Raw genomic sequence first — 13,292 nt, 5'->3', positions numbered from 1 at the left:
TCCGGAGAAGGCGATGGCACCCCACTCCAGTACTCTTGCCTGGAGAATCCCATGGATGGAGGAGCCTGGTGGGCTGCAGTCCATGGGGTCGCTAAGAGTCAGGACACAACTGAGCAACTTCACTTTCACTTTTCACTTTCCTGTATTGGAGAAGGAAATGGCAACCCACTCCAGTGTTCTTGCCTGGAGAATCCCAGGGACGGGGGAGCCTGGTGGGCTGCCATCTATGGGGTTGCACAGAGTCGGACACGACTGAAGCAACTTAGCAGCAGCAGCAGCAGCAGACCTAGCTTCAAGCATATTCTACTTAAAAGATAAATTACTTAACTTCAGCTAGTTTTTTTCCCATTCACAATCTATTATATTGTAAAGCTTAAAACAGATAATATATCTATCACAGTGTCTGCCACATTATGTTTAATAAGCCTTCATTGCCATTCCCTGTTACCTTGTTTCCCATTCCTTTAGTTTAGGCCATCATCATTTATTGTTTCGAAGTTTGCAGTAGTCAAATTGATTCTATTTTCCATGCTATAGTCAAAAGGAACTTCCTTAAAGTCAAGTGTTCATTTGCTTCTTTGCCTAAAATTCTTTTTTGGCTCCCTGTGGCCTATACAAGGTTCAGTCCTCTTAGTGTAACATGCACTTGTATCCAGCCTGACCATCTGCCACTCTGTAGATTTATTCTTAAAAATTACTTGCTGGTCCCTGGCATGGGATTGCCTATTTGCTCCTTTTATGTCTTTATTTGTCTTTTTTGTCCTTTTGCTTAGAATCCCTGTGTTGGTCTCACAGATGAACCCTTATTCTTAAGTCTCAGTTCCCTCCTCTGGGAAACTTTCCTAAATCTGTCTAGGCAGTAAGGCACTCCCTGCCAGGTGAACAAATTATTTATCGATTGCTTAACTGGTATGTCCCAGGCAGGATAGTATATACTGAAAATGGAGCTGTGAAGAAGACAGGGTTTACTGCCCTCATAAAGCATCTAGAGATAGACACTAACATTTAGACAATTATTTAGTTACAATTTTGTTGAATGTTAAAAAGATAGTGTTATGGAAATGTATAACCCCATCTAGAGAGGGTGGATGAATAAGAGATACTGAAAGATTTGATGAATGGTCCCATTGTACCTTTTATATTTCTTTCTTAAAGTACTTAAACAATTGCATTTGAATTGCTTTAAATATATGATTTTTAACTAGCTGGTAAGTTATAGGAAACCATGATTATCAAAAGATCTTTTTGGCTATCACAAATACAAGATTCTGATTCTGACATCCATGACTTAAATCTATGTACATCAGGCACTAAGTATATAATCTTTTATCCCTAGCAATAACCCAGCCATTATTATCTCCTTTTTACAGATAAAGAAGTTTACAATTCAAAATTGATGCTGAAAATTCAGATTCTCTGTACACAGGTGGTGAATCAATCTTCCTAATGGAAAAAATCCCCAAACAAGATTCCCAAAATGGACCAGAGTTTCCCTAAATGGACCAGGTTGAGTGACCTCAGCGTGCACACTGGGGGACTTACCAAAATGCTGGTGATGTGATGTCCTGAAGGCTACCTTCTGCTTCCCCAAAATAATTCCTCAGAGTGGGAAGTCCAGTGCAGTCCAGACAAGAGGAAGAGAAGAGCATCCTCAAAGCACAAAGGGCTTCAGCAGCTGATAGGGCAGTCCCTCTTCCGTTGTCTATTCCCACCTCAGAATTCCAGCTGCAGGGATAGGGTACAAAGAAGGCTTTGCCTTTCAAGGCAAGGGTTCTAGGCAATCTGGCCTCTCAAGGAATTCTCCAATCCTCCACTCTCTCAAAAGAGACTGGTGTGGAGAAAACCTCACAATGTCTATCAAGCCAATGGACCCCCTCCACCCTACTCCACTAACCTGGGACTGTCCCAAAGTTGAGCCCCATGTTGGGCACCAAAATTGATGCTGAAAGCTCATCTTCTCTGTACACCAGTGTAATTAAATCTCAGAGACAGAGTTTTGGGTGAAGTAGGAAAGGATAGCTTTGTTAGTTTGTCAGGCAAAGTTGTGGGGGTGAGCAGTGGACTAATGCCTTTAAAACTGTTGTGTCCCCCTTTAAAACTGTTGTGTCCCAACTTGGGGAAGATAGTGACAAGTTTTATTTTAATTGTTCAAAGAGAGTGTGAGCAGCTTGCTAACGCTCTTCTGATGGTTGGTAGTGAGGTTAAGTAGGTGCCAACATTATCAACCTTCAGGTCCAACTGATCTGGGGTCAAAAAGCTTACGGGCAGCCTACTATCATTAACTGTTTACTTCTCCCAGCTAGAGTGGGGTTCAGTATCTGCAAAACGCCTAAAATGTTGTGCAAGTCCTTTGATGGGGAAACAGGACCCGGTCTCAAGGCTGCTCTTGACTGTTTCTCCCTGGGGTCACATCACCTACCTTGGCTAAATAACAACGGCTTGAACGTGCCCACTGGAACTCAGGCATGGTCATGGAGGCTGAATGAAGGCTATTTCCTGTTGTCAAGGAAACCGGGGACACAGAAATGCTTTGTGCATAGGAGGCCCATAGGACCTGGCTGGGCAGCAGTATGAATGGTTCAACAACTCTTCCAAGGTCTCTCTGAGCCAATGGCCCCAATCCAGCAGCTTTCAGACCCCAAACCCTATTTTTACCACACATTTCTGTCTGCTTCTATACTTGTTTATTTTCACAATCTCTTAGTGTCTGGTTTCTAGTAAGTGTTCCACAAACAGCCTAAAACTAAAAGGAACGTTATTTTTCACTCTTGTTGCCTTCAGCAACTCACACCAGAACTCCCACCTCAACGTGTTCCTCACGTTGAGGGGGAGAGGCATTACTAGATGGTCTCGCTTTTAGGCTTGCAATAAGGCTACTAATTCCAAATTGTTTGTTCAATGTCATCAGTCTTTTTTTTTTTTTTTTTTTTGCACTGGAGGCCAATTTCCCATACCGTCCGGAAGAAAAAAAAAACCCACTTTTTGAGAATATTGGTCAACTGAGCCCACCTTCCTCAGCTGCCTGTGTGGAGGGAGACCTCTGCTCCACAGCCTCCTTCCCCTCATGAGTGGGGCTACACGATAAACTTATCCATCACTTGAGGTTTCTTGGCGCCTCTAGGCGGGAAAACTGAAGCCACGGGTTCTCTGCTTACTGGGAGCCTGCGGGGGCCCCCTCAGCTCCTTTCAGCACTGCCTCTGTTCGTTCTTTCGACTTCTAGGTCGCAAAGACCACAGGCCTAGATGCCCACCACAAGAAAATATGAGCGGAACAGCCCCTCGGTGGCGCCAAAGCCCTACAGCCTCGGGCCTTGAAAGACTAGGGAGGGGTCGACGCTCCTCTTGCGCGCTGACGTCACGCCGACGCTCGGCCACGCCGGCTCCTCCCAGAAGCCCGCGAGTCCGGTTTCCGGCGGGAGCGTGGAGACCGTGGTGTAGGTGAAGCTAGGCTGTTGGATCCGGCGCTGGCCACGGGCTTCTCTGTCCTCTGCCAGAATGCCTCACCTGGAAAATATGGTGCTTTGTCGCGAATCCCAAGTGTCCACCTTGCAGTCTCTGTTTGGAGAGGTATTGTGGTCCAGCTATCTTTTCTCTTCTAAATCCCAGAGGCAAAGAATTTCACGGTCTTGCGACAGTTTCTAATTTTTAAATTTTCGTTTGAATTGAGGGGCCATAGGCAATGTTTGCGTTTAGATAGGGGATAGATAGGTCTGTCCCACTCCTCACCTAAAGTAACTTCTGGCCCGCTAACTAGGGCTCGTTGACCCAGGCATGTTTTCTTACACACGTCAGTTTTGAGAGAGCGTTAATACAGAGCAGCAACTCAAAGTTGCTTCTTACCCCAGCTGTATAGGATTTTATCCAGCAGGTGTGTTTGCACAGTGTTACTTATTCAAATCTGAATCCCCCGCCCCCCGCCCTATTTCAGTGAGGTGGTTGCTCTAAGTCCAGTGTGGATGGGTGATTGCTGGGAAGGCCAGTAAGGTCCATCGTTGTGCATCTGGTTTAAAACGTCAACGGCTTTTCCAACGTTATTAAAGCACAGAAGAGGTGTAGTCTTGCCTTCTTGACTAGCAGTTCGGGTGATGCCTAAGAGAAGAGGTTAAGTTTCCTCTGGATGAACACCACTAGGGAGTCCTTTCCGTAGGAGCTTGCATTCATCAATTGAATACTTTAATCTACTTTTTAATTATATTCTGGTGGCCTTTAGTGAACCTTTGCTTCAGATTCATGAATGAGACTTGGAATTAACCAGATTCGGATCTCATCTGAAGGAGAGTAAATGAGAATTTAGAGTCATACTCATGTTCTCCCCCTACGCCTCAGGTTTTTCTTGAGTACTGCTTTCATCCAACTACCCGGTTGGCAGCCTAGGGTGGCCTGTGAAGTGTTAGTGGAAAAGTACCAGCCTCCTAAAGGGGCGCATTAGTTAAGGAAGATGTCAATGACTGCATCCTCAGTCAATATTCTAGTTAATCGTAATTACCCATATTATCACTGAAACATTTTCTTGGTTATACCTCATGCATTCATTCCCTGGAGTTAACAGACCCAGATCTCTCCAAACAGAAGTGGTGCTCCTGAAAATGAATGTTGGCAAATAGAGATGAGTAGTATCAATTTGGTATAGATCAGAGAAACAAATCATTTTTAACAGTTTTAATAGCACTTTTCTGTAAGGTGTGGGGCATGTGGGAGATGCAAAGATTTGTAAAAAAAAAAAAAAAAAAAACTGGTTCATATTTCTAAGCAGACTCATATATGTATTCAGGAGATTGTTATTGAGCACCTTTTCTGTTCCAGGCACAGTGCCACATCCAGAATTATTAGTTTATGTTAGATTTATGAAGGTGAAAGGTTAAATAACAGTGCAAGAGTTCAATTCTGGGTAACACTAGAAAAAATGATGTAAGCTGGAGTATTATTAAACACCTTTTGGATGCAGACAAGTATGGCAGGATTCCAAAGAACAAGAATTTCAGTGTAACTTGAAAAAGTGTCCTAACAAATATCTTGAGCTTCTCTTCAAGGTGAAATATAGTATTTGGATAGCAGAGATGCTCAGAAAGCTTGCATTTAGTTCTTGAGACAGAATTTTTGAGCTAGTTAATTTGCAAGATGCTTATGTATAAATAAGAAATATTTAAGATAATTTAAGATAATTAAGAAAATAATCCATGAATTAGAACATCCATTTTTAGTTTATTGGGCTGCTATTGCCATAGGCACTTACCATTAATATTTTCCTGTATAAACTGAGTTCCTCATTTGTCTTGGAAAAAGGAAATTTGTAACTTGGTGCCTAGAATGTAATAAATGTCTGTGACTACAGTTGACCCTTGAACAATGTGGAAATTAGGGGTGCTGACCCCCTATGTGGAGAAGGCAATGGCACCCCACTCCAGTACTCTTGCCTGGAAAATCTAATGGACTGAGGAGCCTGGTAGGCTGCAGTCCATGAGGTCCATAAGAGTCGGACACGACTGAGCGACTTCACTTTCACTTCTCACTTTCATGCATTGGAGAAGGAAATGGCAACCCACTCCAGTATTCTTGCCTGGAGAATCCTAGGGACGGGGGAGCCTGGTGGGCTGCCGTCTATGGGATCACACAGAGTTGGACACGACTGAAGTGACTTAGTAGCAGCAGCAGACCCCCTGTGTAGTGTAAAATCAGTGTATAACTTTTGACTCCCCCAAAACTTAGCTGCTAATAGTCTTACAGATAAACAGTCAACTAACACATATTTTGTGTATTATATGTATAATATTTTGTACTTATTTACAATAAAGTAAGCTTCAGAAAAGGAAATATTAAGAAAACCATAATAAAGAGAAATACATTCACAGTACTAAACTGAGTTTATCAATGCCTTAAGTTTACGTTGTCTACAAGATAAATTGTGTGTCAGTATGTACATCAGTATTGTGTTAATAATGCAAAGCATTGGGCATTTTATACATAGTAGAAGGAAGAAGGATGGAGAAAAGGGGGAGAGGGAGAGAAGGAAGGGAGAGGCTGGGAAACACAGACATACTGTATGGTACTGTAATCCTTTGAAAGCCAAGTTATAAAACAAAACTAATACATTATTAATTTTATATTAAATATCCCTCACCTTATGACTTTTAAGGGTATACTATTATCTATATATATTTTATGCTTCATGGCATGTCTAATTTTTCTTAATTTTTTCTATATTTTTAGGCTATGTGGTTCTTCTGTGAGTTTTTTTCAAATTGTTGCAAATCTGCAGAATTTTTTCCACGTATTTATTGAAAAAAATCCATGTATAGGTGAACCCAGGAAGTTCAAAACCTGTGTTGTTCAAGGGTCAACTGTACTGTTGTAGTGGTAGATGGTGATCATAGAGACTCTACTTTTTCATGGAAATTGAATTGTCACCCAATTTTCTTGTAATTATTTTTTAAGTGTATGTGAATTCTCTCAAAACATATTTTGTCTCTGATTTTTGTACTCCTTAGTGCATCATGGTTTCCAGCATTTAATTGTTGTCTAATAAATGTTCATTGAATGAATGAAGCATATTTGTAATATTGACCAGACCACAGAGAGATGTTTGACACTTTTTACTTTTCTCTAGGCTGCTAACTCATAATGTACTGCAGGAGAATCTTGGGAATAGATGTTGAAATGTATGCTGTGTAGATTTGATTGTTGAAAACAATGATGATGATATGTATACATTTAGGCCAGGGTAAATGTAGTATACATAATTCAAAAGTATTCTGTAAGTTTTCCTTAGAGCAGAGGATTCTTGAAATTCTGGCCCTGTGATTCTGTATGCTTAGTTTCAGAGCTTTAAAATGTACAGTGAAAAAAAAAATGTACAGTGAAGTTGCAGCCTATGAACTTAGATTCTATAAAAAAGAGCTAAGAAAAAGAAGTATGATCAGAATTGTTCTTAAAAAATCTGTTAAATCTCCCATAAATTTGAAAATACAAGTGCATATATATATATACACCTGTATAATAATAAAAGATTTAAGTATATATATATATATATATGTATATCGAGCGGAGAAGGCAATGGCACCCCACTCCAGTACTCTTGCCTGAAAATCCCATGGACAGAGGAGCCTGGTAGGCTGCAGTCCCTGGGGTCGCTAAGAGTAGGACACGACTGAGCGACTTCACTTTGACTTTTCACTTTCATGCATTGGAGAAGGAAATGGCAACCCACTCCAGTGTTCTTGCCTGGAGAATCCCAGGGACGGGGGAGCCTGGTGGGCTGCCCGCTATGGGGTCGCACAGAGTCGGACACGACTGAAGTGACTTAGCAGCAGCATATATATATATAGAGAGAGAGAGAAAGTAATGTCATGTATAATACATAGGCCAAATATGATTTTTCCAGGAATTTTGAGAAAAAGCAGAGTTGAATTTAAGTAAGTTTAAAGTGTAATGATGAATTCACTAAATGCTCACTATTGAAAAAATTTGGATTAATTTATCATGTAAAACTTTTTCAGAAGTTGATAAATGTTTATTTTATGTTTTACGTGTGCAGATTGATATTTGCCTTTTTTCCCCTAGAGACATCATTTCAGCTTTCCATCTATTTTTATTTATGGACATACTGCCAGTGGAAAGACCTATGTAACACAAACTTTGTTGAGAAGTTTAGAGGTAAGATTACCCCAAGCTCAGTGTTAATTGATTTTTATTTGTAGACTCCTAGAAATGGAAGGGATCTGGGAGATGTTTAGTTTAAACTTACGTTTGTCTAATTTATTTTTTAATCTTTTCTTTGTCCTCACTCTGTCAGTAAATTGAACAGTAAATGTGTTCTGTGGATTCTGTGTCATTAATATCTTGACTCCGTGTAGCTTTAATCATAGCCATTGCTGCTGAGTTTCATTTATTGTGTTTGTTTCGTTTATTTCCACAACAGTTTTCTAAGAGCAGTCTGTTCTTCACCCTGCAGCTAGTCCATGAAAATCTTAAATAAGATCTTCAGCAAAATGTTCAGGTGTTTTGCTTGGTATATAAGACCCTTCGTGAGCAGAATTCAGTTTATCTTTCATAATGTAATGCCTAAGAATTTGAGACAGAATCTAGCAGGCTCATGTTCCTCTTCTAGGTTCACCCCTTAGTGCTCTCCCCATCTGAAAAGTGGGGCTAATAGCGACGACATTTGGAATTTTTGTGAGAATTTAGTGAGTTAATATATGACAAGTACTTACCACAATACTTAGTGTATAGTAAGCACTCAGTAGAGGTTAGATGCTATTACTCATGATTATTGCCACACCTCATTTCGTATCCTAAACCAGGGATGGGCAAACTTTTTCTTTAATGGCCAGATAGTAAATATTTTAGACTTGTGGGCCAGGTACTTTCTATTACTACCTCTCAACTCCTCCTCAGTAAGAAAGCAGCTGTGGACAGTATCTATCTGAATGGACTTAGCTGTGTTCTCATACAGCTTTATATATCAAAAGACTGTTGTTTGCTATTCCTGGTCTCAACTTTAGCTCACAGTTTGTGTGTTTTGTGTGGCATACTGGAGTATTGACAGTTCTTGCTGTTTCTTACTTTGAACCCTGGGCATACACTGCTCCCTCTGCTTGGGATCACTTTCTTACACTCACTCTCTCCACCTGTCCTACCCTTGAGTGTGCACGGTCCTGGCTCAGGCATTTGTGTTTGTAAGTCCATGTAGGAGGTGTCCAAAAACAATGTATTTTGAATAAAAGCATGAAAATTTAATACAAAAGTTCCATATTTAAGGACTGTATTTCATTTTTTAATGTATCATGATTTTTGCTGCTAGTTGATCATTGTAATAAATAATGATTATCACGACTTTTCATACAAATTTACAAAGAGACGTTTAGGATATGTTGCCGTTAAAGGCCATAGATGGCACACAGATAGCAGTAAGCAAGACAGTTACTCATAACAGAGATAGTGTGGACTCTAGTTCATAAAGGAGTGGGGGTAAAGGATGTTCAGAAAATGCTGGTGAAATTGTGCCTAGGTAAATATATTGTAGCCTTACTTATAGTGTTCCTCTGGAAAAGAAAATCTTTATTGTGTGAGATTTATAGAGCATCACTAAAACTGGTTATGTTGTTTAGTCGCTAAGTCGTGTCTGACTCTTTTGGGACCCCATGGACTGTAGCCTGCCAGGCTCCTCACTCCATGGAATTTTCCAGGCAAGAATACTGGAGTGGGTTGCCATTTCCTTAGTCAGGGGATCTTTTCAACCCAGGGATTGAACCTGCCTCTCCTGCATTGTCAGGTGGGTTCTTTACCACTGAGCCACCAGGGAAGACCACAAATAGTTACAGGTGCCATGCCTCTGAGCGATCAGTACTGCTTTGTGATTTCATTTTGAGAACAGACTATATTTGTAAGTCTTTTGTTTCTTCATTGCTTCTGGAGTTAACTTCCATTTTGGTAGTTCTTTAAATGAAAAGTTCATTCTCAATCCTCACAGGTGGATTACTGTGGTTTCTAACTCTTAATTTTAATTAGCATTTTCTTAAATCTAGGTGTGTCCATCATTAAAAATATTATCTTAAAATTATAAATAAATTCTTACTAAGAATTTTAACATTCACATGACCTTGGGGTTCTTTTTATGAATTCTTTAGAAGAAATTACAAGTTTTCTTTGAATCCCTGTTGGAAACAAATGAAAACTCAAATAATTGAAGTGAGTTTAATGGAGGGACTGTTTTACAAAGGTTGAAGAAATGTTAAGGGAACCAGTAAGGGATGGTGATGTGCTGAGAGCCTGTAGCTCCCTCAGACTTAAATGGACCATCAGAAGGAAGTGTAAAGGCCCCAGCAAGAGGTGTAATCTGTGACAAGGGGCTGCCCATCTCGGCCTTTAGGAGAAGATGGGGCCTCTGTCAAGCTCTGGGCCACTGAGGGATGGGAGAGGGAGTCAAGGGAATACTCAGTTTTTTTCTCTCACCATTCTTCGTCTGTCTACTGGTTCTTCCCATTGACTGAATCCACTAGATCCAGAAAAACTGGAGTCTGAGCGATGCAGTCTGTAGTGGTCAACCTCCGGGGGCGCAGAGCAGTTTGGAGAATGGTGGGGTACAGATTTAGAAGGGCAAACGGGATATCCAGCAAAGCCATTATTGTGTTTGTGTGTTTTGTATTTACACTTTTTGTTTTTGTTTTCAGCTTCCACATGTCTTTGTGAATTGTGTTGAGTGCTTTACCTTGAGACTGCTTTTGGAACAAATTTTAAACAAATTGAATCATCTTAGTTCTTCAGAGAGTGAATGTTCTACTCACATAACCTGTGAAATATTTAATGACTTTGTTCGCTTATTTAAACGAATAACTGAAGCTGAAAATCTCAAGGATCAGACTGTATATATTGTAAGTAATTTAATTTCATTGTATCATCTCTTACTTGAAAACTGATCTATGAAATCAGTTTCCATTTTTTTTTTTTTTGAGATCTGTTAGGTACAGTGCATTGTATAAGGTGCTTATGTGATATAAAAACTGATATATTTCTTTTTTTAAACTGAGGTATAGTTTTTCAATTGAGGTATGTATAGTTGATGTGCAATATAATATATGTTTCAGGTGTACAGTGTAGTACACCTGAAACATTGATTCGGACAGGGAGGCCTGGCGTGCTGCGATTCATGGGGTTGCAAGGAGTTGGGCACAACTGAGCGATTGAACTGAACTGACTCCATTTATAGTTATTATAAAACATTCACTATATTTTCTGTGCTCTACAATGTATCCTTGTAGCTTATTTATTTTATATGTAGTAGTTTGTACCTCTTAATCTTCTGCCCTTATGTTGCCCCTTCCTCATTCCCTGTGCCCACTGGTAACCACTGGTTTGTTTTCTATGTCTATGAGTCTATAGATGTAGTTCTTATCTAAAGGGAGCTTCAGTTTTAGTAGAAGAGTTATGATATACTCATATATGACTACATGTAGAATGTGATTAGTGATAACATTGATAGGCAAAGCACTGATCCAGGTACATCTGGTACAGCCTTATAAGGTGATAACATCTGAGATGGAGCTAAAAATATGATTAGGGTGTTAGTAGAAAGAAAATAAAGAAGAGAAATTTCAGATGGAGGGAATTAGGCAAAGGCATGTAGATGGGAATGGAGCCTAGGGAATACCAAATACTCTGGTCTTTGTGGGTTATAAAATATGAGGGAAGACAAAGAAGACTAGAAAAGTGGGAGGGGTAGATCATGGAGTGTCTTGAAAACCATACTAATGTGCCTTATTTCGTTTCCTATTCAGTGAGAGGAAGATGTAGAGCAACAAACATGCTTTAGGAAAATTGCTCTGAAGGCATGTTGAATAGATAGATTGGAGGGAATTGAAAGACGTAGGCTAGACTCTTTTGAGGCTCTTGTAACTGTTTTCATTAGAGGCAGTTTGGGCCTGGATTAGAGTTGGGGTAGAAAATGCAGAAAAGAATATAAGAGACAGCAAAGGTCAAATTTGTCAATTGTGTATGGGGTACGTCTGGGGAAGATGAATCATTTGATTTTAGATTGACTTAGTTTGAGTTTAACTTGTTATATCAATTTGAAAATAATTAGCAGACAACTGAAAGTATATAATGTGCTTTATGTTAGTGAATTTTTTATAATACTTTAATCTTACTTTAAAAATGATTATCTCTGAAATTGAAATTAAATTTTAATATAATACCGTTTCATAGCAGCTAAGTTATAAACTCATTGAAAGGACTAAGTTTTATGCCTTCTTACATCTTCTTAAATGTATAAAACAGTTCCTTCCACTTTTTAATTTTGTTCATTTATTTATGCAAATATCCCAGGCACTGTTTTAGATACTGGAGATAGAACAGGGACAAAAGAGTCTTCGCCCACTTGGGGCTTATAATCTAATTGGAAAAGGTAGATAATAAGCAAGTTAATATGTAGTATGTTGGATGTGGTACATTAGAGTAAGGCAGAATCAGCTGTGGGGGTGGGGGGTGGGGGGAATAGTTATTTTCTAAGTGAGAAGGGCAGAGAAGATCTCACTGAGATAATGATAACAGACCTGAAACTGGACGGAAGTAAGGGGCAAGCCATGAAAATATCTTAAAAAAAAAAAGGAGTATTCCAAGCAGAGAGATTTATGTGAGCATACAGAGATTGGAGTATCAAGAAGGCCATTTTGGCTGGATTAGTTAAGTAAGAGGGGAGAGGGGTAATGCTGAGAAAGAAAAAGTACAAGATAGAAGCATGCAGACTAGTGTTATGGGTTGATTTGTTTCCTCCGAGAAGTTGTTGAAGTTTCCTCCAAAAAAGTATGTTGAAGTTCTAGCCCCTAGAACCTCAAAATATGACCTTATTTGTAAATGAGATCATTGTGGTTCTAGTTAAATTGAGGTCATACTAGAAGATTGGGCCCCTCATCCAATATGACTGATGTCCTAGTGAAAAAGAAGAAATGTAGAGACAGGCATGCACACAGGGAGAATGCCACATACTTTAGTATGTTGCCACAAGGCAAGGAATTATCAGGAGCTAGAAGAGAGACCTGATACACCTCCTTCTCTAGCACCTTCACAGAAAGCATGGCCCTGCTTGATCTGATAGTTACAGCCTCCACAACTGTGAGATAATAAGTTTCTCTTAAACCACTCTGTTTGCCTTATTTTGTTATGGCAGCCCTAGGAAACTGATACAACTAGTTACGAAGTTTTTGTGCAGCTGAAGGAATGACCTTGTCATGATCTGAGTGAAGAAAACTACAGCAGGTGGGGTCTTGCTGGGGGGAAAAGTCCTGAGGAATTTGGTTTTGGGCATGTAAAGTCCAAGTAGAGATGTTGAGTTGGCACTTGAACACTTGGTGTCTGAGGTCAAAAGAGGCCCAACATGGAAATACCATTTTGGATTTCTGAGCGTATACTTGAAGCCACAAGATAGGATTAGGTCACCAGCAGAGTTAGAAAAGTGTTGAGTCCAGTGACTGAGTACTGTGGTGTTCCAGTATTGAGTTAGTGAAGAAATTAGGAGACAGAAGGTATCATTGATGTACAAATAAAACTTAGATAGTGAATAGTCTTGGAAGTCTCTCTAGGCTTCTCCTTTCTTGGACCTTTGACTAGAAAAAGTAGGCTTTTGTTGGAGTGCTTTTGGTCTCTTCTCCTTGACCTTTCTGTGTTGTAGGCTTCTTCAGCTCTACACATGAGGCAAGAAAATAACTTAGACAATTCACCCTCCGAAGTGAGTTGTCATTCTTCTGGTCCTGAGGTCCCTAGCTAGTTTGCCTTCTTTCCACCTTTCAGAGGCTTATTTGTTT

General features: G+C 39.9%; 1 protein-coding gene across 2 annotated transcripts in view; it reads left to right on the top strand.

Annotated features, from left to right (window-relative positions):
- Nucleotides 1-3,367: 3,367 nt before the first annotated feature.
- Nucleotides 3,368-13,292, top strand: part of ORC5 (origin recognition complex subunit 5) — an 88,405-nt gene continuing 78,480 nt past the window's right edge. The window contains exons 1-3 of one of the 2 annotated variants that reach the window (XM_061413899.1): nucleotides 3,368-3,567; nucleotides 7,558-7,650; nucleotides 10,167-10,367. In XM_061413899.1, coding sequence (XP_061269883.1) covers nucleotides 3,496-3,567; nucleotides 7,558-7,650; nucleotides 10,167-10,367 — 366 coding nt within the window. In that variant the 5' untranslated portion in view covers nucleotides 3,368-3,495. The remainder of the gene's footprint in view (nucleotides 3,568-7,557; nucleotides 7,651-10,166; nucleotides 10,368-13,292) is intronic. The other variant, XM_061413898.1, reaches the window with a different exon arrangement.

This window comes from Bos javanicus, chromosome 4, assembly GCF_032452875.1.
Source record: "Bos javanicus breed banteng chromosome 4, ARS-OSU_banteng_1.0, whole genome shotgun sequence".
In the NCBI taxonomy this organism is placed as follows: Eukaryota; Metazoa; Chordata; class Mammalia; order Artiodactyla; family Bovidae; genus Bos; species Bos javanicus.
Note: the sequence above shows the minus strand (reverse complement) of the source record. Positions and strands in the feature narration are given on the sequence as shown.